Here is a 22,298-nt window from a genome sequence, read left to right on the forward strand (position 1 = left end):
TTTTGACAAATAGCACATTGGGTATTCTCAAGTTTGGTAAACACAGTGCTTATCTATCAAGAAAATCTCAAAATCTCTTTCCTTCTCAATCAGTGCAGAGGCCTGTACTTCTAGAAAGGATTTTCTTTTTTCCCCAGAGTTATACCCAAATCACCTTTTTCCCTATCTTCAATATCAGAATAGTTCCAACTCCAGTTCCAGACATAGCCCTAAGAGACTGTCAAAAAAAAAAAAAAAAGACAGGTTTGCTTTGCAGATGCCTTCTCCTGCCCTGGGCTAGATGTCAATTCTAAAGGATGAGAAGAGAGTTTAAAGTCCAAACCAAGCAAAGCATTTTACTAATGCAAAAGATGCAAGCTCTTCAGACACTTAAGCTTATGAGTAATGGAAAAGTTGAAAAGTTCATTTAGAGGATAACAGAAATTAAGCTTAAGCAATCTACCTGGCTAGCAGTCCTTTTATTGCAAGGGCCATCAGAATCCATGTGCATGAATCACTGTAATTTTAATTTTTATCAATAACCTTCCCAATTGACAAATGGTCAAAGGATATGAATAGGCAATTTTCAGATGAAGAAAGCAAAGCTATCTATAGTCTATGTTTCAAAAACTCCTAAATCACTATTGATCAGAAAAATGCAAATCTGAGGAACCATCTCATACCTATCAGATTGGCTAACATAACAGAAAGGGAAAAAGATGAATGTTGGAGAAGATGTGATAACATTAGAATGTTGATAACGCATTCTTGGAGAGCAATGGAACAGCATACTCTTCAATCCAGCTAAATGCCACTATGAGGTCTATGCTCCAAAGAGATAAGGAAAAAGAAACCTACATATACAAAAATTTAATAGTCATTTTGCGGTGACAAAGAATTGAGGAGAAGCCCAAATGGCTGAACAAGTTGCAGAATAGGAATATAATGGAATATTATTGGACTATGTAAGATGAGCTGGAAGATTTCAGAAAAACCCGTAAAGACATACACAAACTGATGCTGAGTGAAGTGAGCAGAATCAGGAGAATGTTATACATAGCAACAGCAAGATTAGGTGATGATCAACTATGATAGTCTTAGCCTCTTCTCAGAAATGATCTCAGACAATTCTAAAAGGCTCAAATGGGAAGAAAAAAAAAAAAGCACTTTGGATTCTGAATGCACATTGTTTTACAGAACCATTTGTTCTGATTCTTCTTTCACCACATGATTAATGTAGAAATATGTTAAACGTGATTGTACATGTATAACCTATATCAGATTGCTTACTGCCTTGGTAGGGGGGAGGGAAGAAAAAGGAGAAAAAATTGGAACACAAAATCTTAGAAAAATGAAAATTGAAAATTTATCTTAAGAATAAAATCTTTAAACTGATGCTGAGTGAAATGAGCAGGACCAAGAGATTATATACTTCAACAACAATACTATATGATGATCAATTCTGATGGATGTGGCTCTCTTCAATAATGAGATGAACCAAATCAATTCCAACAGAGCAGTAATAAGCTGAACCAGTTATGCCCAGCTAAGGAACGCTGGGAGATGACTATGAACCATTACATAGAATTCCCAATCCCTCTAATTTTGTCTGCCTGCATTTTGGATTTCCTTCACAGGCTAATTGTACCCTATTTCAAAGTCCGATGCTTTTTGTACAGCAAAAAGACCGTTTGGACATGTATCCATATATTGTATTTAACTTATACTTTAACATATTTAACATGTATTGGTCAACCTGCCATCTGGGGGGGCGGGAGGAAGGGGAAAAATTAGAGCAAAAGTCTGGCAATTGTCAATGCTGTAAAATTATCCATGCATATATCTGGTAAATAAATACTATTAAAAAAAATCTTTAAATAGAGAACTTATCTTTTAGATAAAATACTATTAAAGTAATACAATTTAGCTTTTTTTTTTTTTTTTGTGGATTCTTCTTTAGCTGTCATTTTTTTTAAAATTTTTTATTATATATATATATATTTTTTATAATATTATCCCTTGTATTCATTTTTCCAAATTATCCCCCCCCTCCCTCTATTCCCTCCCCCCGATGACAGGCAATCCCATACATTTTACATGTGTTACAATATAGTCTAGGTACAATACATGTGTGTGAATATCATTTTCTTGTTGCACAATAAACTTTAGAATCCGAAGGTACATGCAACCTGGGCAGACAGGTATTAGTGCTAACAATTTACATTCATTTCCCAGTGTTACTTCTCTGGGTGTAGTTATTTCTGTCCATCATTGATCAACTGGAAGTGAGTTGGCTCTTCTTTATGTTGAAGATTTCCACTTCCATCAGAATACATCCTCATACAGTATTGTTGTTGAAGTGTATAGTGATCTTCTGGTTCTGCTCATTTCACTCAGCATCAGTTGATTTAAGTCTCTCCAGGCCTCTCTGTATTCCTCCTGCTGGTCATTTCTTACAGAGCAATAATATTCCATAACCTTCATATACCACAATTTACCCAACCATTCTCCAACTGATGGACATCCATTCATCTTCCAGTTTCTAGCTACAACAAAAAGAGCTGCCACAAACATTTTGGCACATATATGTCTCTTTCCGCTCTTTAGTATTTCTTTGGGATATAATCCCAGTAGTAGCGCTGCTGGGTCAAAGGGTATGCACAGTTTGATAACTTTTTGGGCATAATTCCAGATTGCTCTCCAGAATGGCTGGATTCTTTCGCAACTCCACCAACAATGCATCAGTGTCCCAGTTTTCCCACATCCCCTCCAACATTCATCGTTATTTGTTCCTGTCATCTTAGCCAATCTGACAGGTGTATAGTGGTATCTCAGAGTGGTCTTAATTTGCATTTCTCTGATCAGTAGTGCTTTGGAACACTCTTTCATGTGAGTGGATATAGTTTCAATTTCTTACTCTGAGAATTGTCTGTTCATATCCTTTGACCATTTACCAATTGGAGAATGGTTCGGTTTCTTATAAATTAGGGTCAGTTCTCTATATATTTTGGAAATGAGACCTTTGTCAGAACCTTTGTTTTTAAAAATATTTTCCCAATTTGTTACTTCCCTTCTAATCTTGTTTGCATTAGTATTATTTGTACAGAAACTTTTTAGTTTGATGTAATCAAAATCTTCTATTTTGTGATCAATAATGATCTCTAGTTCTCCTCTGGTCATAAATTCCTTCCTCCTCCACAAGTCTGAGAGGTAGATTATCCTCTGTTCCTCTAATCTATTTATTATCTCCCTCTTTATGCCTAAATCATGGACCCATTTTGATCTTATCTTGGTATATGGTGTTAAGTGTGGATCCATATCTAATTTCTGCCATACTAATTTCCAGTTTTCCCAACAGTTTTTTTCCGAATAATGAATTTTTATCCCTAATGTTGGTATCTTTGGGTTTGTCAAAGATTAGGTTGCTATATATGTATCCTTTTTTGTCCTTTGTATCTAATCTGTTCCACTGATCTATCGGTCTATTTCTTAGCCAATACCAAATGGTTTTGGTGACTGCTGCTATATAATATAGCTTTAGATCAGGTACACTTAGACCACCTTCCTCTGAGTTTTTTTTCATTAGTTCCCTTGCAATTCTCGACCTTTTATTCTTCCATATGAATTTTGTTGTAATTTTTTCTAGGTCATTGAAATAGTTTCTTGGGAGTCTGATTGGTATAGCACTAAATAAATAGATTAGTTTGGGGAGTATTGTCATCTTTATTATATTCGCTCGGCCTATCCAAGAGCACTGAATGTCTTTCCAATTATTTAAATCTGATTTTATTTTTGTGGCAAGTGTTTTGTAATTTTTCTCATATAATTCCTGACTTTTCTTTGGTAGATGGATTCCCAAATACTTTATACTCTCAACATTTGTTAGGAATGGAATTTCTCTTTGTATCTCTTGCTGTTGCATTTTGTTAGTGATATATAAAAATGCCGAGGATTTATGTGGATTTATTTTGTATCCTGCCACTTTGCTGAAATTACAATTTAGCTTTTAAAAAAATTTTTTTAAAAGATCATTTCATCAGAGCAGCTAGGTGGCAGGAGTTCAAATCTGGTCTCAAACACTTCCTAGCTGTGTGACCCTGGGCAAGTCACTTAACCCCAACTGTCTCAGCAAAAAAGAGAGAGAGAGAGAGAGAGAGAGAGAGAGAGAGAGAGAGAGAGAGAGAGAGAGAGAGAGATGATTTCATCAAAAAAACAAGTCTACAGGATGACTCCATAATAAGCAAATATGCCTTCTGTAAACTAAAATGTCACCCTACATTTAATGTCACCAAGTCATTTAAAAGCATTACTGAACTAAAACTTTGTTTTCTCAATGGATACCAATCTAAATGTAAGGTCCACAAAATATTTATGTAAAAAAGAGGGTTTTTAACTTGCATAATAAATACAAAGAAATTCCTGACTCCCCTGGCTTCAAGTCCCAACTAAAATCCTACTTTCTACAGGGAAACTCCAACTTCAATTCTAGTGCCTTCCCTGTTAATCGTTTCTAATTTATCTAATGCTTCTTATATGTTTGAATGTTGTCTCACCCATTAGATTGGGAGTTCTGGCACATAGTAGACATCAATATTAATTGTTTGAAAAACAAAATTACACATAACAAAAACAAAACACAAAGTGTTGTTGGAAAGAACAACAAATGATATAAAATTGAACCCTTAGCTCCATAGAAGAGTTTCCTGATTCCTTCCCTGCTTCACAGGTGCACAGGTGGGAGATATATAATATGCACAATAATACAGAATATATCTGTCAGAAACATCTGTAATTAGTTTTGCTGATGTCTTGTTTTGCAAATATATTTGAAAATAGGCAGCCAGGTGAAACAAAACTGCTTTATAAACAATACATTGATTTAAAAAAAAGAAAAAAATCTAAAAACTGAAACTACAGATAAGATTAAGTACTAATGAATCATGGGCAGCTAGGTGGCACAGCCCCAGCCCTTAAGTCAGGAGTTCAAATGTGGCCTCAGAAACTTAATACTTCCTAGCTGTGTGACCCTAGGCAAGTCACTTAGCCCCAATTAGCTCAGAAAAACAAACAAACAAATAAACTAATGAGTTATTTTGCAAAGGAGAAACCAAAGGATAGAAGAGATAGAAGTCAGAAAGGTATGACTTCAAATTTTGCTTCACACTTACTAGCAGTATGAACTGAGGTAAGTCATTAATGTGGCCACACCAGATCATGAGATATTTATAAACAATACTTAGCACATAGCAGAGAGAAGGTTCTATTTACTCCCTCCACTCCTTATGTAATTTATTTGAAGTTTGATGGCCTACCTTTGGGTTCCAACTCTGGGACCATATTCTTTTGTTTACTGAAGCTTTTTCACAATCCTTTCTTGATAAGCTCCTGCCAGAAGCCTCCTCAAAGCAACAAAGAAAACAGAGGGCAAGAAAGAAGAGAATTATGTCTCCCCATTTCTCTTCCTGAAACAAAGTAGGGCCAAATTTATTCAAATTCCCATCATTAAAGAAATGTGCCCCCAGTACCTAGGAGATTCCATATAGTTTCTTGCAATCATTCCTTAGTGTCATGGAAGTCCCTTAAGAGATCATCCAGCACTACATATCAAGGCAGTGACCAAAGATGAAACAATCTCCTTCCTCTTGGCAAAGGCATTAGTGGGAACATGCATTTTCAGACATGACTAACGTCCAGATTCTACCTATTACAAGACAGGGTTTATTATGGGTGATGGAAATCATTGGGAAACAAATGAAATTTTTTTAAAGCATCAATGCGATATTTAATAAGGGGAAAAGGCCCTTCTAGCAAATCTAGCTAACATCACCACACTTTGCAAATGAAAAAACAAAGGCCAAAAGAGTAAGTATTATGCTCAAAGTCACTGCAAAAAAGTTATTGAGGCAAAGGCTCTCTATCCAATGAGTAATGAGATGATCAAGCAGAACAGCTTGGCTTCTCCTTACCAGTGTCTCTGAAGAATTACTGATCTGTTTCTCAACATCCAAAAATCTTTACACACACATTGATCATGAATTTGTGAATGTGCAAGCACCCTCTGGCAGAAGAGAAGGAAGAGGAACAGCTGTCTCTTTGGATTTAAGCCCGACTTGTCCAAACCCGCACAGGAAGGGCTATGTTCCAATTTTCTCAAAGGGCCAAAATAACACCAAATATACAATTTCCAAGCCTTAAGCAAGTCAAAAGGCTACTTCAAGTTGACAGTCTTGCCCAATAAAGTGGAGCAAAACCCAACAGGAAACAGAAACTTCAGTCTGCCCAATTTGAGAAGGAAATAAGATATTTCAATAACATTTATAACGTGGTCAACTACTTTCTTCTAAACAAGCCTGATTGTGTAGAAAAGGGTGGAGGCTGGAGTCAAAAAGAACTACCTAGCCCTAGTGCAATCATTTAAGTAGTTCAGCCTACCTTACTTTATCCCAAATTTAAAGATAAGGAAATTATGGCTCATAAGTTAATACCTGCTCTGAATGTGCCATAGGCTTGTGTATTATAGAAAGTTACCATATACAAGATGTCCTTTACCATACAATATCAAGTATTTAAAAATGAAGGTAGGATGACATTTTATTCTCAACAACCCTACTTTTAGGTTGGGTCAAGTGAACATTCCTACTAATGGATGAGGAATAAAGGTTCAGAGAAATTGCTCATGGTCACAGGAAGTGGCACAGCCAGAAATAAAACAGTTTTCTGGCTTCTTTCCAATTTACTATTCTTTGCTTCCCCCATAAAAATCATTATTTTGTAATATCTAGCAGTTATAAAGCATTTTAAAGTTTGAACCTTTGATGCTCATAGTCTTAGAAGATAGCTATTGTTATCTCCATAATAATAATAATAATAATGCCAATGAGTAAATTAAGGCTGAGCAAGTTTAAATGATTTAGTCAGGAGTCAAAAAACTACTGGGTGATTGTGTAGCATAACAAATACCAGAGTGCCAGACTCTTCCATATTTTAAATCTGACCCCAGACACTAGTTGTATGACCCTTTGCAAATCACTTAACCCTATTTGTCATTTGTCAAATGAGCTGGAGAAGGATATGGCAGTCCAAGACTTAGACAAGAATGACAAAACTATCTGTAGAGATTAAGTGAAGTGGTTGCCTTGGTCTAAAAATCATGTTTAATCATTGAGGAAAAGGGCAAAAGTTAACTGAACAAATATACTATTCAAGATTAAACCAACTAAGCTAACTAGTCAGATGGGAAGGCACTCACTTCACCCTGCTGCTGACCAAGCTGGATGTTGCATAATCTAGAGCCATCTACTGTGGCTCTACAGTAGCCAGCAATTATGATCTAACACATTCTTAGTCTCGTCTCCCTAACTTAATGAAAAAAATCTTCAAGTTGCCCTGGAGCATGTTCTCTTTTATGCCACATAAAGGACAATGATCTCCCATGCTTACCATTCTGCAGAGTAAAATAAGTAAAATCTTCTATGGACTGTTGTCAAAGTAGTCCAAAGTGGTTGCCAAAGTCCTCACAAATAAGGCTAAAAACTCTTGGTATGTATGGAGCAGCTTGGTAGCACACAAACAGAACATTGTGCCTGGAGTGAAGTCAGGAAAACCTGAGCTCAAATATAGCCTCGGACACTAGATCCTGGGCAAGTAACCTCTTGGTTTCAGTTTCTCCAACTATAAAATGGGTATATGAATAGCTTTTATCTTCCCGATTTGTTGTGAGGATCAAATGAGCTATTTGTAAAATATCAGGTGCTTAATAAATGCTCCTTCCAGGGCATTTTCCCCTACCACAGTGCTCTGTATCCTGTCCTTTGAGATTCATTTATCACCCAATCAAGAGTCAGGTGGCTTCTTTCCAACAACATTCAAATTTCACCCCTTCTTACCTCAATTAAATCAAGTTCCTGCCTCAGTCTCTCCCCTGCCCAACTCCTGCCTTTATACTAGGTACACAGAGATTGGTTCTCAATTATTATTAGATATACTATTATACATAATTAATATTATTCCTACTGAAAAACTGAAGCCATGTCATGAACTCCCTTTTCTCCTCTCTTCCTTCTTTAATACTCAGATCTCCCTACTGGCTCTTCCCTCTACCTCCTATAAGCACAATGTTCCCTATCGTCAAAAAGAATATTAACTTGATCTCCACTAGTATCATCCAATCTCTTTTTTTTTTTTTTTTTGGTAGCTAATTCTTTGTGAAAAGCCCTCTTATAATTGATGCCTCAGATTAATTTTTCTCATTTTTTTAACTCTTTGTAGTCTGGCTTCAACTGAAACCTCTCTAAACTTACAAATATCTCTTAATTGCTAAATCTAATGGCTTTTTCTCATTTTTCCTTCTTTGGAACCTCTTTGGGGTATGATACTGTCAATCACTTTCTAAGTTTCTGCTCTTTTTCAGTCTCCTTTCTTGGATCTTCATCCAGGTTACGCCTACTGTTTCTCAAGGTTGGTTTCTCCTCTCATCTCTTGAAAATGTCTCACCAGCTTCCAGGGAGTCAATAATTATCTCTATGCAGATGATTCTTAGATCTATTTGTCCAGCCCTAACTCTGTTGACTTCCAATCTTCATTAGGCATCTTAAACTGGTCATTCCATCATCATGTTAAACTCACCATATCCAAAAGTGAACATGCAATCTTTCTGCCCAACTCCTTCCACTTCCTGTTCCCCAGGCTAATTTGTCATTCAACTTTTTACTCTCTCATCTCTCCCCTATTTCCAATGAACCTTTTCTATTTTTTATCATCTTTCAAGTATGTTCCCTTCTCTCCTCCAGCACTACCACCAACTTACAGGCCCTCATCACCTCATTCCTCAACTATTATTCCAATATCCTCAAGCAGAATTACTTCATCCCAACTCAAAAATCCTAACGGATCTCCTATTGCCACGAGGGCCAAATATAAAATCATTCTGGACCCTTCATAACCTGTTCCCCTCCCATTTCCTCTTTGAAATCCTCTGACACCTTACTTTCCCACAGTGCTCTGTGATTCAATCATACTAACCACCTCAAAAAATTCACTGGTATCCTGATATCCTGCACCAAGATAAATAGGTAGCACAGTGGATAGAGCACCAAACTTGCAGTCAGAAACATTTCCTAATTTGTATGACCATGGGCAAGTCACTCAACCCTGCTTACTTCAGTTTCCTCATCTGTAAAATGAGTTATAAAAGGAACTAGCAAACCACTCTAGTATCTCTGCCAAGAAAAACCCAAATGATCTCAAAGTGATAAACTGAACTGAAACAACTGAGCCTTATAAAAAATACAGCTTATTTTTGGCTATCTTATCAGCAATATCCAGTGTTCCATGACTGGAAATTCATCAATGGCTGAATCATATGCATGTTTTTGTTTCTTTTTATTTTTAGTAGCATAGAACCCCAGCCTTAAACATAAGGTCGAAATAATCTATATATGGATGAGATAGGGACTCCTGGGAATACAGAAGGTTTTTACCTGAAAGGCAACATAATTGACTAAAATTTCCCTTAAGGGCACCAACTTTGGAGTCAGTACTCCAACTCTGTTGCTAAACTTAAACTTGGATATTAGTAGGCTATTCTTCTATGGGCCAGTGCTCTTTATAGAATACCTTGGAGGAGCTTTATTTTTACTCACACATACTCATATTTCCTAATCATAACTCTAATTGATACTCATTATTCACTCACACACTTCAGCTCACAATCACAGGAGATGCTCAATAAACATTCCTTTATTCATAAGCTTAGAGAGTTAGTCCATCTAGTCCAACACCTTAATTTCACAAATAAGGAAACTGAGGCAAATGTCTTGCCTACAGGTTGTATCAGAGGCAAGTCTGAACCCAGATGCTTTGACCCTGAGATCAATCCCTTTTCCATTGTACCTCAATTCTTTTTAAATACAATTTTGAAGACTTTGTGAAATATATATTGGATATGAACAAAGGAGTCAGGGACATGATTAAAGGAAAACCAGTTTTCAAATCACTATTACTATAGTAAAACTAAAAGAATAAAGCCTTTATTCTGACTACCATAATAATTTATAACACATTTAAACAATTTATAATACATTAGAATTTTACAGAGCTTATGTTTTTACAAAGTACTTTGCTAATAATATTAAACATCCCCATTTTACTGATAGTGGTTTAAATAGGGCAAATGCCTTACCTATTGTTACTCAATAGGCAGAATACACAGATTCATTATCTCCCTAGGACAAAGAGTTTCATTGTTCATTTTCCTACCCAAGAGGAATGGTTTAATCTAAGCAAAGTTCCAGCAGGAAGTCAAAAGCTACTGTATTTGGAAGGAAGGTAGACCAGAAATTAATTCTTCTAATGTAATTATTTCTTCATGTCCCCCTCCCAGTTGCCTTCAGCCTCTGAGATAGAGACAAGGGCAAGAGAGCAAAATCAGAATCTGTGAGATCAAAAGCTATCTCAAGAGAGATGGGGGACTCTGGCCAGATTTGGGATATTGGCACACCACCAACCATGGCTGGCTCTTATTATCACTGCCAGTGACCATCAGATGACCTCGGGCAGGCCATTCATTTCTCTTGACTTTCTCATTTGTAAAATAAGAGGTCAGGAACATGGACTTGCCCTCAATAAGCCTCAGTTACTCCTTCTGTGAAATAAGATGAGATTCAGTGATTGAAGATTCTGTTCAACTCTTATTAACAATCTTTGATACTTTCAAAGTTAAACAATAAAACTTCTTAGCTCATCTGCACATTCCTTACTCTTCTTAAAGGCCTTCAATTATGGTATCAAACAAGCATGGAGTCCTATTTCATACTTAAGAGTAGTAGGTATTACTATCACTAAGGCTTGATGGTAGACAGCACAAAATAAATATGGCAGTCTTTGACCTTTAAAGAGCTACCAATCTTGCTGATGAAATATTGTTGTTCAGTCATTTTTCAGTTATGACCCTATTAGCAGTTTTCTTGATGAAAATACTAGTTTGCAATTTCCTTTTCCAGTTCATTTTACAAGAGAGGAAACTGAGGCAAAACAGGGTGAAGTAACTTGTCCGGGGTCACACAGCTAATAAGTGTCCGGGGCAGAATTTGAACTATTGAATTGAATTGGAACAGAATCTACTGCACTACCTAGATGCCTTAAAATAAAATATATACACATGAAAAGATAACTAATAGCAAGCCAAAATATAAATTCTGAGACTTATCAAATTCTACCCACACAATACATACAATACCTCCAGTTTCTTGCAGGATTTCAGCAAAGTCTACATTATGACAGAGCCTGGAGACAGCCTAACACTGGGATAGAATCTTGGTTCTGACAATTACCAGGCAAACACTCTGCCTTCAAACACCTTGCAATTTAAACTTTCTTGGATCATCTAATAATTATATTTTAATCCTTAGTTATTTACTAATGAATAGCAAGTGAGAGCTTAATCAATACTTCACATTAATCAGTCTCACACAATTACTCACCTGATCTATTTCTAAAAATCTCCCAAGTTCCAAAAGCTAGGCTTCCCAGATCTTGCTCTCTCCTTATTCCAATTTATCCTCCACCCAACTTGCAAAATGATAATAAATCATCAGTCTTGTCCACATTTTTGGTAGAACCACAGCTTTCTTATTTTTGAAATATTACAGTTTATTGAGATTGATGCTATACACTAACTAAACTGGTTTTCTTACTGTTTTTTACATTTAAGGTTCCATCATCCACCATCCATCTGCATCTACATAACTTCATGCATGCCTAAAATGCTCTCCCTTATCAGTCTTTCAAAGCTGAACTCAAGATGCTCTCCAAGAGGTCTTTCCTGCCTGGCCTTCCCCACATAACTCTGGTAACAGCCTTCCCCTCCAAAGGCAATCAACTCTGTAAGCCTTTGGTTCACACTAATCAAAACCTGCTACAAAAAAAGTAAGCTCTTTAAGGACAGGATCAATTTCACTTTTCATTCCTCTTTTCTTCCCTCCCCACCCCCACTCCCACCCCTACCCAATCTCAGTAAACCCATTTTTCTTAAAGATTAGGCCTTTAATCTAAACCACTGATTCTCCCATACTGGAAACAAAAGCTCTCAGGCTAAACCCACTTAGCCATTTTTGGGGCCTGGGTTGACTTGGAAGTGAATGTAAATAGCAATTGTTTCTGTTTTGCCCAGAAACTGAGGGTCTTCCCCTCCAAGGTTCATGTATATATGTATGTATGTATGTATGTATGTATGTATGTATGTATGTATGTATATACACACATGCATACACATACATGTATGTGATATATTGTATATAAATTTATCTTTTTAATCTATTGATTAAATAAATCTAATAGATTTATTTAAATTTATTATTTAATCTAAGTAAGAGACCATTCTCTGCCTCTTGGGTATTGCCTCTCAAACTGAGATCTGTTAAAAATCTTACTTTAAAATACAGAAATGCTTAAAAGGATTGCACATGTTTAACCTATGTCAGACTGCTTGTTCTCTTGTTCATAGACTAGTTGAAAACTGTATTTGGAAAAATAAAATACTATTGATTTAAAAATATATATATTCCTATCTACAACAGATAGCTAAAGGGGATAGGTTCTGGGTATAAGGTTTAGAAGTGGTGCTGACTCAATGCTACCACTGGGATTATATCCCAAGGAAATACTAAAGAAGGGAAAGGGACCTATATGTGCCAAAATGTTTGTGGCAGCCCTTTTTGTAGTGGCTAGAAACTGGAATATGAATGGATGTCCCTCAATTGGAGAATGGTTGGGTAAATTATGGTATATGAATGTTATGGAATATTATTGTTCTGTAAGAAATGACCAGCAGGATGAATATAGAGAGGCTTGGAGAGACTTACATGAACTGATGCTGAGTGAAATGAGCAGAACTAGGAGATCATTATACACTTCAACAATGATACTGTATGAGGATGTATTCTGATGAAAGTGGATTATTTTCAACAAAGAGAAGATCTAATCCAGTTTTAATTGATCAGTGATGGACAGAATCAGCTACACCCAGAGAAGCAACACTGGGAAATGAGGGTAAACTGTTTTCATTTTTTGTTTTTCTTCCCAGGTTTTTACCTTCCAAATCCAATTCTTCCTTTACAACAACAACAACAACAAAAATTCGGTTCTGCACATATATATTGCATCTAGGATATACTATAACATATGTAATATGTATGGGAATGCCTGCCATCTAGGGGAGGGGAAAATTCGGAACAGAAGAAAGTACAAGGGATAATGTAGTAAAAAAATTACCTATGCATATGTACTGTCAAGAAATGTTATAATTATAAAATTAATTTTAAAAATTAAAAAAAAAAAGAAGTGGTGCTGACTCAAGGTAGTGCTCCCCATTCACAGCTTCATATACTCACATGTCAGCAATAAATTCAGCCCTAATAGGGTGGTGAGCAGGAAGCAGGGTGGAGATGGGCCAGAAGTGGAGGGGAGGAGGGGGCTATAAGCAGCTTTTACAATTAGCACACTATTACAGTAACTGTGGTCCAGAGCCAATTTCTGAAGAAAGCTTAGGAGGAATATGAAGAGTAACTAACATTTCTTTTACTTCCCACCTGTCAGCTTGGAACACATCCCTTCTAGGAAAGGGAAACAATGTCAATCTTAAGAGAAGGAGTGAAAAGAAGTACATGCAATGGACAAGTTAGTTGTCACTGCATCAGGAGTTTCCTGCTATGCTATACTCACATTAAGGGGAAGCCACAACTCAACTTCTAGGAAGAGCAATTTACAACTATGATCTAACACCCTTATCATAACCATCATTTTCTAGCTTCTTCCACAGGAGGCCTGAATGAATTGTCAACATGTAGCCAAACTTGATTTCTCATATGTGATGATAAAAATGATTTCTAAATCCAGGAAGGATCCCTGGGTTCTCCAACAAGTTCTGCCATGTGAGTGACACATCATTTCTCCTTTCGGGGCCTGTTTTTTCAACTCTAGAAGGATGTTTACAAGGTCCTTTCTAGTTTATACAAATAGTTTGAAGGAAAAATTCATTGGGAGCAGGGAGTCAGGACATACAGGAAAAAGACATCATTGCAATTTTAAGAAAACAAACCCAAACCAAAAGATTCTCTCTATCCTAATCCTTAATAAATGGCTGAAAATTCCTCCACAAGAAAATAACATACAAAGTATCCTAGATAATTAGCAGACTGTTCTCTGAACGTTGTTTGGGCTGAACTTTCTAGGAATACCAAGTTTTGCCTTTGTCCACAAGAAAGCCAGGTCTGGACTGCTACCAAGCTCATTCATCCATATACACTGGGGGATGGATAAACACAGCAAAGGGAATGCAAATCGGTCCCAGATTAAGCTGAAGGTTAGTCTTTTAAGACCCCTTTTTCCCTCTCCTCCCCAACTTCTTCCAGAATCAAAGGCTCATCCTTTAATAATCTGTTCAGTGGTGCCTGACTTTTTGGCAAAGATACTAGAGAGGTCTGCCATTTTCTTCTCCAGCTTATTTTAGGATAAGGAAACTGAGGCGAGGAATGACTTGCTCAGGCTGGATTTGAACTCAATTCTACTTGGCACTTTATCCACTGGGTCACCTAGCTGCCCTGGGGGGCAGGTTGCAACTTGTTTAAAAAAAAAAAATTATCAAGCTGACACCCATTAATTATGGAGCAAAGATTGGCTAGTCCTCTGACAAGAGCAAAAGAAGTGGCTAGCCCATATGCTCAGCTGAGCTCCACTACAAAACAAAGTAAAGAAACTCCCCCCATTCCCAAAGTACTGGACAGAAGGACCACTGGATGGTCCTAGAGGGATGATCTGCATGGCACCCAATCAAGATGTCCCAGATTCATTTAAATGTTTAACTCCTCTATTTACAAATGAGTCAATCACTGAATTAGTTGGCAAAAGACAATGAGTTAGTCAGCAAATGACAACCTGGGGCGCAGAATGTTAAGCTACAGGCCATACCAGCTTGTACTGCAAGGTGTTTAAACAATACCTTGTTGGTTAAACTCTTAGTAACCCCATTTTGGGTTTTCTTGGCTGAGATGATGGAGTAGTTTGCCATTTCCTTTGTCAGCTCATTTTACAGATCAGGAAACTAAGGCAAACGAAGTGAATCAACTTGCAGCTTTTGCTCTTTAAAAAGGAGAACCACAAACATAAATGTCCAGCTCTGCAGCATACCCGCCACACACACACACACACACACACACACACACACACACACACACACACACACACTCCCCACTCTTAGCACATCTTTTATTTTCTTAATATGCTAAAAGGGACTTAAGGCTTTATATAAAGTCTTCAGAAACTTTAAGAACATAATATGCTAAAAGAGTCTTAAGACTTTATATAAAGCTTATGAGCTTTCCCCAGCAGCCACCATGAATGAGAATCTGTCACTTAGAGACAAGTGAAGAGGGGATACTGCACAAAGAACGATGAAAAGGCTTGAATTTTAATGGCAGTAGAAAGTGAGAGTCCTGGTTCCTGAGCCTTCTTCTCCATACTGAGCCATTGCCCACAAGAGACCAAGTATGGGATTCATAGGACCACAGTTTGAATTCCTGTGTGATCTTGGCCCAGTCCCTAATCTAGCATCTCCCTCAATCTGTAAAATAAAAATCTCTGGAATCCCTCTTTGTGGTCATGGCAGGTTGTACTATGCATTCAAAAGAGCCCTTATCTGTGCTTTCTGACTGACCTCCCTATAAGCTTCCATAACTAAGGTCACAAGCAGAGGCTCCCTAAGGGCAGGTCAGAAGTACAGCCTACATAGGGCTAGAGTCTAGAGTCAACAAGAAAGCACAATTTCGAGGAGGAAAAACGTCAGAAAAGTCAAATTCACATTTTCCTCCTTCTCTGCCCTACCTCTGAACAATTATATGCTCCAAGGATACTTTGTCAGTTCTTTTACATTACAGAGAAGTGAGGCTGGTCCACCAAGTTTCTATAACTGTAAGAGTCTCCTCTGACTTTAGGAGGAGTCTCCCCAAAGCCTTCATCTACCTTCACCTGAGGTCACTAGGGCACTCACCGGGACAGCAGGCTTGGCCACCCTTGAGGAAAATGACACAGAGAGTATAGGATCTGGGTTCACAGGATGTGAGTTTGAATCCCAGATGTAGGACCTTGTATAAGTCAATTATCTAGCACTTCTAGGTCTCTCCTTTCCTCATCTACAGAGGACAAGATCTTAGACCACTTCCAGAGTTCTCTGGCCTAACACCTCGTATTCTCAACCCAGGTAGGTTGCACTCCTCATTCACAGAGGGCCTAATGATCCATGCCTTCTAAAGTGAACCCAGCAAGGTGCCTGAAGAGATTCCATGGGATGAGAGCCTACATGGAACTCCTAAGCTCAAGAAAATGAATGACAAACAGGCCCATATACACTAAAATATTCATAGCAGCACTTTTTGTAGTAGCAAGAAAACGTGAATAAAATGGAATACTGTTACACTGTCAGAAACAACTTATTACATGATGAATACAAAATTAAAATATAGGAAACCTTATGACAAGAGAAAAAGTAACTCAAACATAAAAGAGTTACCACCACAAAACCATCAAAAATGAATTATGCGTAACCACAACTCACAAAGAATATGTTGGGCAACAGTGAATAGAGCCCCAATGCTGGAGTCAGGAAGATTAGTTTAGACTGGGAAAGTCACCTAAGTCTATCTGCCTCAGTTTCCTTATTATAAAATGAACTGGAGGAGGATATAGCAAAGCACTCCAGTATCTTTTTCAAGAAAACTGGGATGACAGAGTCTGAAATGACTGAAAAAAAAAAAAAAAAAGTTTAACTGTAACTTACTTCCCTCTTTTTCTTTGTTGATGATTCTATGGGAGGGAGAGGGATATAGGGAAATAAATGTAGGTGATGTAAAAACAAAAGATATCAATGATTTTTTTTGAGATTATATAGGTCACAAGAGTCTGTAAGTAACTAAGCCTGTATTTCACAGGATAAATATGCTTATCACACATAGCTCACTTCTCCCTTCTTGATTCAACAGTCTTTTCCCAGGTGCAGGTGGAGAAAAGATAAATAACTGGGATAAGTTTCCTGTTTTCCTTTTTGGGATTAGCCAAAACCTTTCCCTCAGCTTAAGTCCAAGGAAAAAAATTAGCTTGATTTTTGTAGGATGTGGTAGAATCACACACTAACCCTGCATAGGAGAGGGAGATGAACAAAATGAGCCTATCTCCATCCCTAAAACAATCGCCTCAAACTCCAACACTCTCATGCAATTCCCTTTCTAAAAAGATTCCTTCATGATCAAGTGTTAGTGATTGATGAGTAACCCTGCAATTTTTTTTTTAACCACAGGAAGAAGTATCAGGTAATAATGATCAGGGTCTTCGGCTGAAAGCCCCAGGGCCAAGCAAATAGCCTGCACTGCAGCTAATGGCCACTTGTCAGAGTGACATTCTCAAGACTGAACAGCAATGGAAAATGAACAGAAGGAGCAAAACCCCCAGAATTCTCATTAGACACACAGAGCTACCCAGTTATACAGAGGGGTCATTAAGGAACAGGGAGATTTCTCATTGTCAGTTCTCCCAAAACAGCATCACTTCTGTGGCCTGTCCATCCTGCATCTGAGGCCGGGGCTGCTGCAGAAGGGACCCTTTGTTGTGATTAATGGTGCCCCATAAGATTCAGGATCCTATTGTCTTGGGAAATGGGTGGGTGGGTCAGTGCGGTGTGACCCTAGCTACACCACTGTGTGACCTGGGCCCCCTTCTGCTTGTTAGCACCTGTAGGTAAAGTGCCAGGTCTGGAGTCAGGAGAACTCATCTTCAAGAGTTCAAATGCAGCCTTTTACTAGCTGTTTGCCTCAGGTTCCTCATCTGTAAAATGAGCTGGAGAAAGAAATGGCAAACACTCCAGTATCTGTGCCAAGAAACCCCAAACGGGATCATGGAAGAGTCAGACATGACCGAACAATGACAGCAACACAATTCTGTTAAGGGAGGAGGTTAGCCTTGCTGACCAAGGTCCCTTCTATGGCCCTATTTTTTCCTCTCCTCCCTGGCCACAGACTCTCTGACCAATGTCAGCCACAACCCCATGGCCTTTTTGGCTAAGGACCCTGGGATACGGTCTCAGGTAACAAGCACAGCTGTGAGGAAGCAAAGGAACCAAACAGGCCAGATTGTGTCCGGCAGAGCCTGGAAAGCAAAAGCGGGCTCAATACGGAGAAGTAATTCTGAGAGGAGGAACGCCACCCTGGGTGCCCAGGAGAATGGAAAAGAGAACTACTGTCAGATATCATCCACAGGGCACTGCCCTTCCTCCTCAGCACACTATGGGGCCACACAACAGCTCCTGAACTTTTCTGTCCTGACCTCCTAGCCCCAGTCACAGCAGCGAGACTCAACGGTCATACAATAGATGGCTAAGATGTAGGGGACAGGTCACAGGAAGGGAGATAAGGCTTCAGTCCTCTCCTGCCCTTTGGCTGGTCCCCAAGGGTCAGAAGCAGGTAGACAACAACCCTCAGGACCCTGGAGAACTGGCCAGGCTCCGCCCCCCCCAGGCCCCACCTCATTTTCACAGGAGAAAAGTAAGGTTAGAATTGCTTAAGGTCAGGGGCATCTAGGTGGCACAGTGGACAGAGCACCAGCCCTGAATTCAAATCTGAACTCAGACACTTAACACTTCTAGCTGTGGGACCCTGGGCAAGTCACTTAAACCCCAGCCTCAGGAAAAGAATTGCTTAAGGTCGGAGGGAACTGGAATTTGAACCCAAGTCATTTGAATTAAAACCCACAACAGTTCCCACCTCTTATGGGGAACAAAGAAGGAAAGGAAAAGGAAAAGAGGAAGGGATCTGAAAGGAGGGAGTCTGGGGCAGAGGAAGGTGAGGGACAACGCCCAAGGTCCTTTCTTGGTCTAAATCGAGTGTTGTGGAGTGACCCCCTCCCACAAGACAGAAGGGAGAGCTACGTGATAAGGGAAAAGGAGGATACCAACCATGGAGGTGTCCTGTGAAATGGGCCATAATTGCTTTTATTATCCCCATTTTACAAATGAGGAAACTGAGGCAAATTGAATCTAAACCTCAATCAGCCTCAGCTTCTTTTTCTGTAAAACGGGATAACACAGCATCACCCCCATGGAAATGAAGATCTGGTGCCGCCTACAGGAATGCAAACTATTATTATTTCTGGATAAAAGTCCAGGTAAGTAGGGGCTAAGTTGGGGGAAGGATGGGGAGTAAAGAATGGGACAAAAAGCCTTGGGGCGAACGTGGGAGAAAGGGGACTGGGGCATTAACCACGTGCCTGGACTTAGGCAGGAGGGAGCCCTGGGTGGAGTACCCTGGGCAGGGGTGATAAGGCCCGCCAGTGTCCCCAGTGGGGGGGAGGACTGGGGGAGGGGGGAAGAGGGAGATCCGGGAGAGAGGGGAGGAAAGAAGTACAGGGGGGGGGGGGGCCGGGGAGGAGCAAAGGCAGGGAGGACTAAGGAGGGGCATGGAGACAAGGGAGGGGTACAGGGATGGGAAGGAGAAGGGGGCCCTGAGCGGAAGAGCAGAGGAAGGACAGGGAGGGAGGAGGCCTAGAGAAGGGGGGAGGCCGTGAGCGTGGAGAGGATGGGGAGGAACAGAGGATGCATGGGATGGGGGGGGGGGGGGGAAGTGCAGTCGGGGGAGGGGCCAAGGATTAAGGAAGGGGCTTGTGGGGGAGAAGGGGAGTCCCGAGTTGAGAAACATGGGAAGGATGGAGGCCGGGGAATGGGGGCCGAAGGAGGTCGTGAATAGAGAGGGTTAAGGAGGCAGCATGCAGAGTCTCAAGGGTACAAGAGAAAGGGTGACACTGATGGAGGAGGGGGAGCACAGGGAGGAGGGGACACGGGGAGTACCAGAGCAGGGAAGGTTGAAGGAGGGGGTGGGGTACACAGGGAGGAGGGGGAGAGCAGGGAGGAGGGGGAGCACAGGGAGGAGGGGGAAGGACAAGGAGGAGGGGGACATGGGGAATCCCCGAGCAGGAAGGTTAAGGGAGGGGGTGGGGTGCACAGGGAGGAGGGGGAGCACAGGGAGGAGGGGACACGGGGAGTCCCCGAGCAGGAAGGCTGAAGGAGGGGGTGGGGTACACAGGGAGGAGGGGGACATGGGGAATCCCCGAGCAGGAAGGTTGAGGGAGGGGGTGGGAAGAGGGGGTGGGGAGCACCGGGAGGAGAGATAAAGGAGGCTGGGGGAGGATGGAGATGCACCGGGGCCCGAAGGGCGGGGGAGGGGAGGGGGGGCGGGGGTCCTCCTGGGCTCAGGGTGAGGACGGGCCCTCGAGGCGCCTGCCCCCGACCTTACCGATCACCACCGGGGGTCTCCGCGGAGGGACCTGGGCCGAGGGCGCCGGCAGCAGCAGCAGCAGCAGCAGGACCAGAGGCCGCCCAGGACCGCGGCGCGTGCCCAGCGGCGGGAGTGGCTTCTGGGGAGTCATAGCAGGCCGGCTGGCGGGCTCGGGGGGCTCGGCGAGGTTCCCTCTGCCTCGGGCTCGAGGCCCCGCACTCAGCCGCGGTCGCTCTAGCGGGACCCCGGCCCGGGCCCCGCGACGCGCTTAACCCCACCGCCCGCGGCCACGCGGCCAATCAGTGGTCGGAGACACGCCCCCGGCCCGCCCCTCGGGCCCGCCCCCTGGCTGTGGGAGGGAGGAGGTTCAGGCAGGAAGCGTCGAAAGCCGAGAACATCGATCTCTCGGCCCCGGGGTTCTCGGGGTGGTCCTGGCCTTGCCCGCGCTCCGGACTTACGAAACCCGGTCACGGGATGCAGGGTCCCGGGGCCAGCTTCTGATAGCCATCTCTCAGCACATTTTGCAGCAGTCTTAAGTCCTGCAGCTCACAAAGGCGCAGAAGCTGGGGCCCCCCAGTGCGCGGAACGTTCCGGAGACCGTACGTCCCGGTTTTCCGCGCCTCTCAGGGCCAGAAGCGTTTGGAGGCGCCCGGCCTCAGCACGAACTCCCAAGCGGCGCGCCGGCTTAGAGAACCGTCATTTAACGCTTTCCACACGGCTCCGCTTTTTTTTATTTTACTCAATATTTTCCTATTAAATCGCATCTGTTCTCCCGAGGGGGGCGGGGCTTCCTCGTGTCTCGCTGGGAGTTGCCCCCCCCCCCCCCCCCCCCCGACCAGGGACGAAGGCAGGCCGGGCCCCTGAAGGACTCTCGCTCTGATACTTGTGCACCGGCGAGTGCTCCGCGGGAGTAACCGGAAGTGGTGTGCGGGGGAGAAGCGCGGTCCGCGGGACTTGGGGAGGCGGAGGAGCGCGGTCCCGCTCCCCGGCTCTGACGCAGCGGACCTGGCCGGTCTCGTAGGCCGGGGCGGCGTTCTAGAAGTAACGAGAATTTGCCAGTCCGGTTTCACAGGGGGCTCTCCTGACCCCAGTGCAATTATGGTCTCGATAAAGTAATTAAAAACCGGGCGTTTCTAACTGGTCTTCAAGCCACTTTCCTGTGGAATCCGGCTCCCTTAGCTGTAAAATTAAAACTGAGAGGAGTAAATGATCTCCACAATATCTGTTTACGTATAAAAACTATAATCTTGTGGTTCCCTGAGGAATAAATGAAAACCATGAACTGGGACCGAAATTCTCCAATCTCAACGTCCCTTTTATACTGCGTAGAAAAATAATAATGTCAATTGTTAACGTTTCCAGAAAAAAACACTGGAACAAAGAACACGAAAGGAAGGCAAAAAACAAGCACTTATTAAGCACTACATGTGTACCTGGCACTGCTTAAGTGCTTTACAAATATTGTCTCATTTGATATTCACAAAGGCCTTGAGAAGGAGGCGATGGCTCCATTTTACAGGTAAGAAAACTGAGGAAGAGCCACGTTAAAGACGGTCCGGGATCACACGCTAAAAAAGAGTTTAAACCTATATTTGAACTCAAATCTTCCGCAGGTGTAGCCCGCTAACCCAGAGCTTGCACTTTTCCCATTTGGGACCCCTTTTCATCCAAGAAATGTTTACAAGACCCTGGGGTTCGGGTACATAAAATAGGTGTGCAAATCAAACATTTACTGATAATAAATCATAATTTCATGACTCAAACATTCAATTAAGAAGTTTTCAATAAACCTTTTATTTATTAAAAAAAAAAAAAAAAAAAAGCTTTAACCATCTACCCGACGTGCCCCCAGCTGGAGGCAAGAAAGTTATGGCGGAGTACCGGAGGTGGGGTACCAGGTCAGGTCCGTGAGTCCCTCCGGCAGATGCTGCGATTCTTTAGTCGCAATAATCTCACTGAAGATAAAGTGGAGAAACTGGGGCAAAGCAAAAGCAAAAACTCTTCTTGGGT

The 22,298-nt window shown here is 41.3% G+C and overlaps 1 protein-coding gene across 1 annotated transcript in view; it reads right to left on the reverse strand.

Moving 5' to 3' along the window:
- PLA2G15 (phospholipase A2 group XV) overlaps positions 1 to 20,561 on the reverse strand; it is a 35,100-nt gene extending 14,539 nt beyond the window's left edge. Inside the window, exon 1 of the mRNA XM_074286372.1 lies at positions 20,307 to 20,561. Within this exon, the coding sequence (XP_074142473.1) occupies positions 20,307 to 20,439 (133 nt within the window). The 5' untranslated portion in view covers positions 20,440 to 20,561. The remainder of the gene's footprint in view (positions 1 to 20,306) is intronic.
- Positions 20,562 to 22,298: the final 1,737 nt, after the last annotated feature.

This window comes from Sminthopsis crassicaudata, chromosome 2 (genome assembly GCF_048593235.1).
Source record: "Sminthopsis crassicaudata isolate SCR6 chromosome 2, ASM4859323v1, whole genome shotgun sequence".
NCBI lineage: Eukaryota > Metazoa > Chordata > Mammalia > Dasyuromorphia > Dasyuridae > Sminthopsis > Sminthopsis crassicaudata.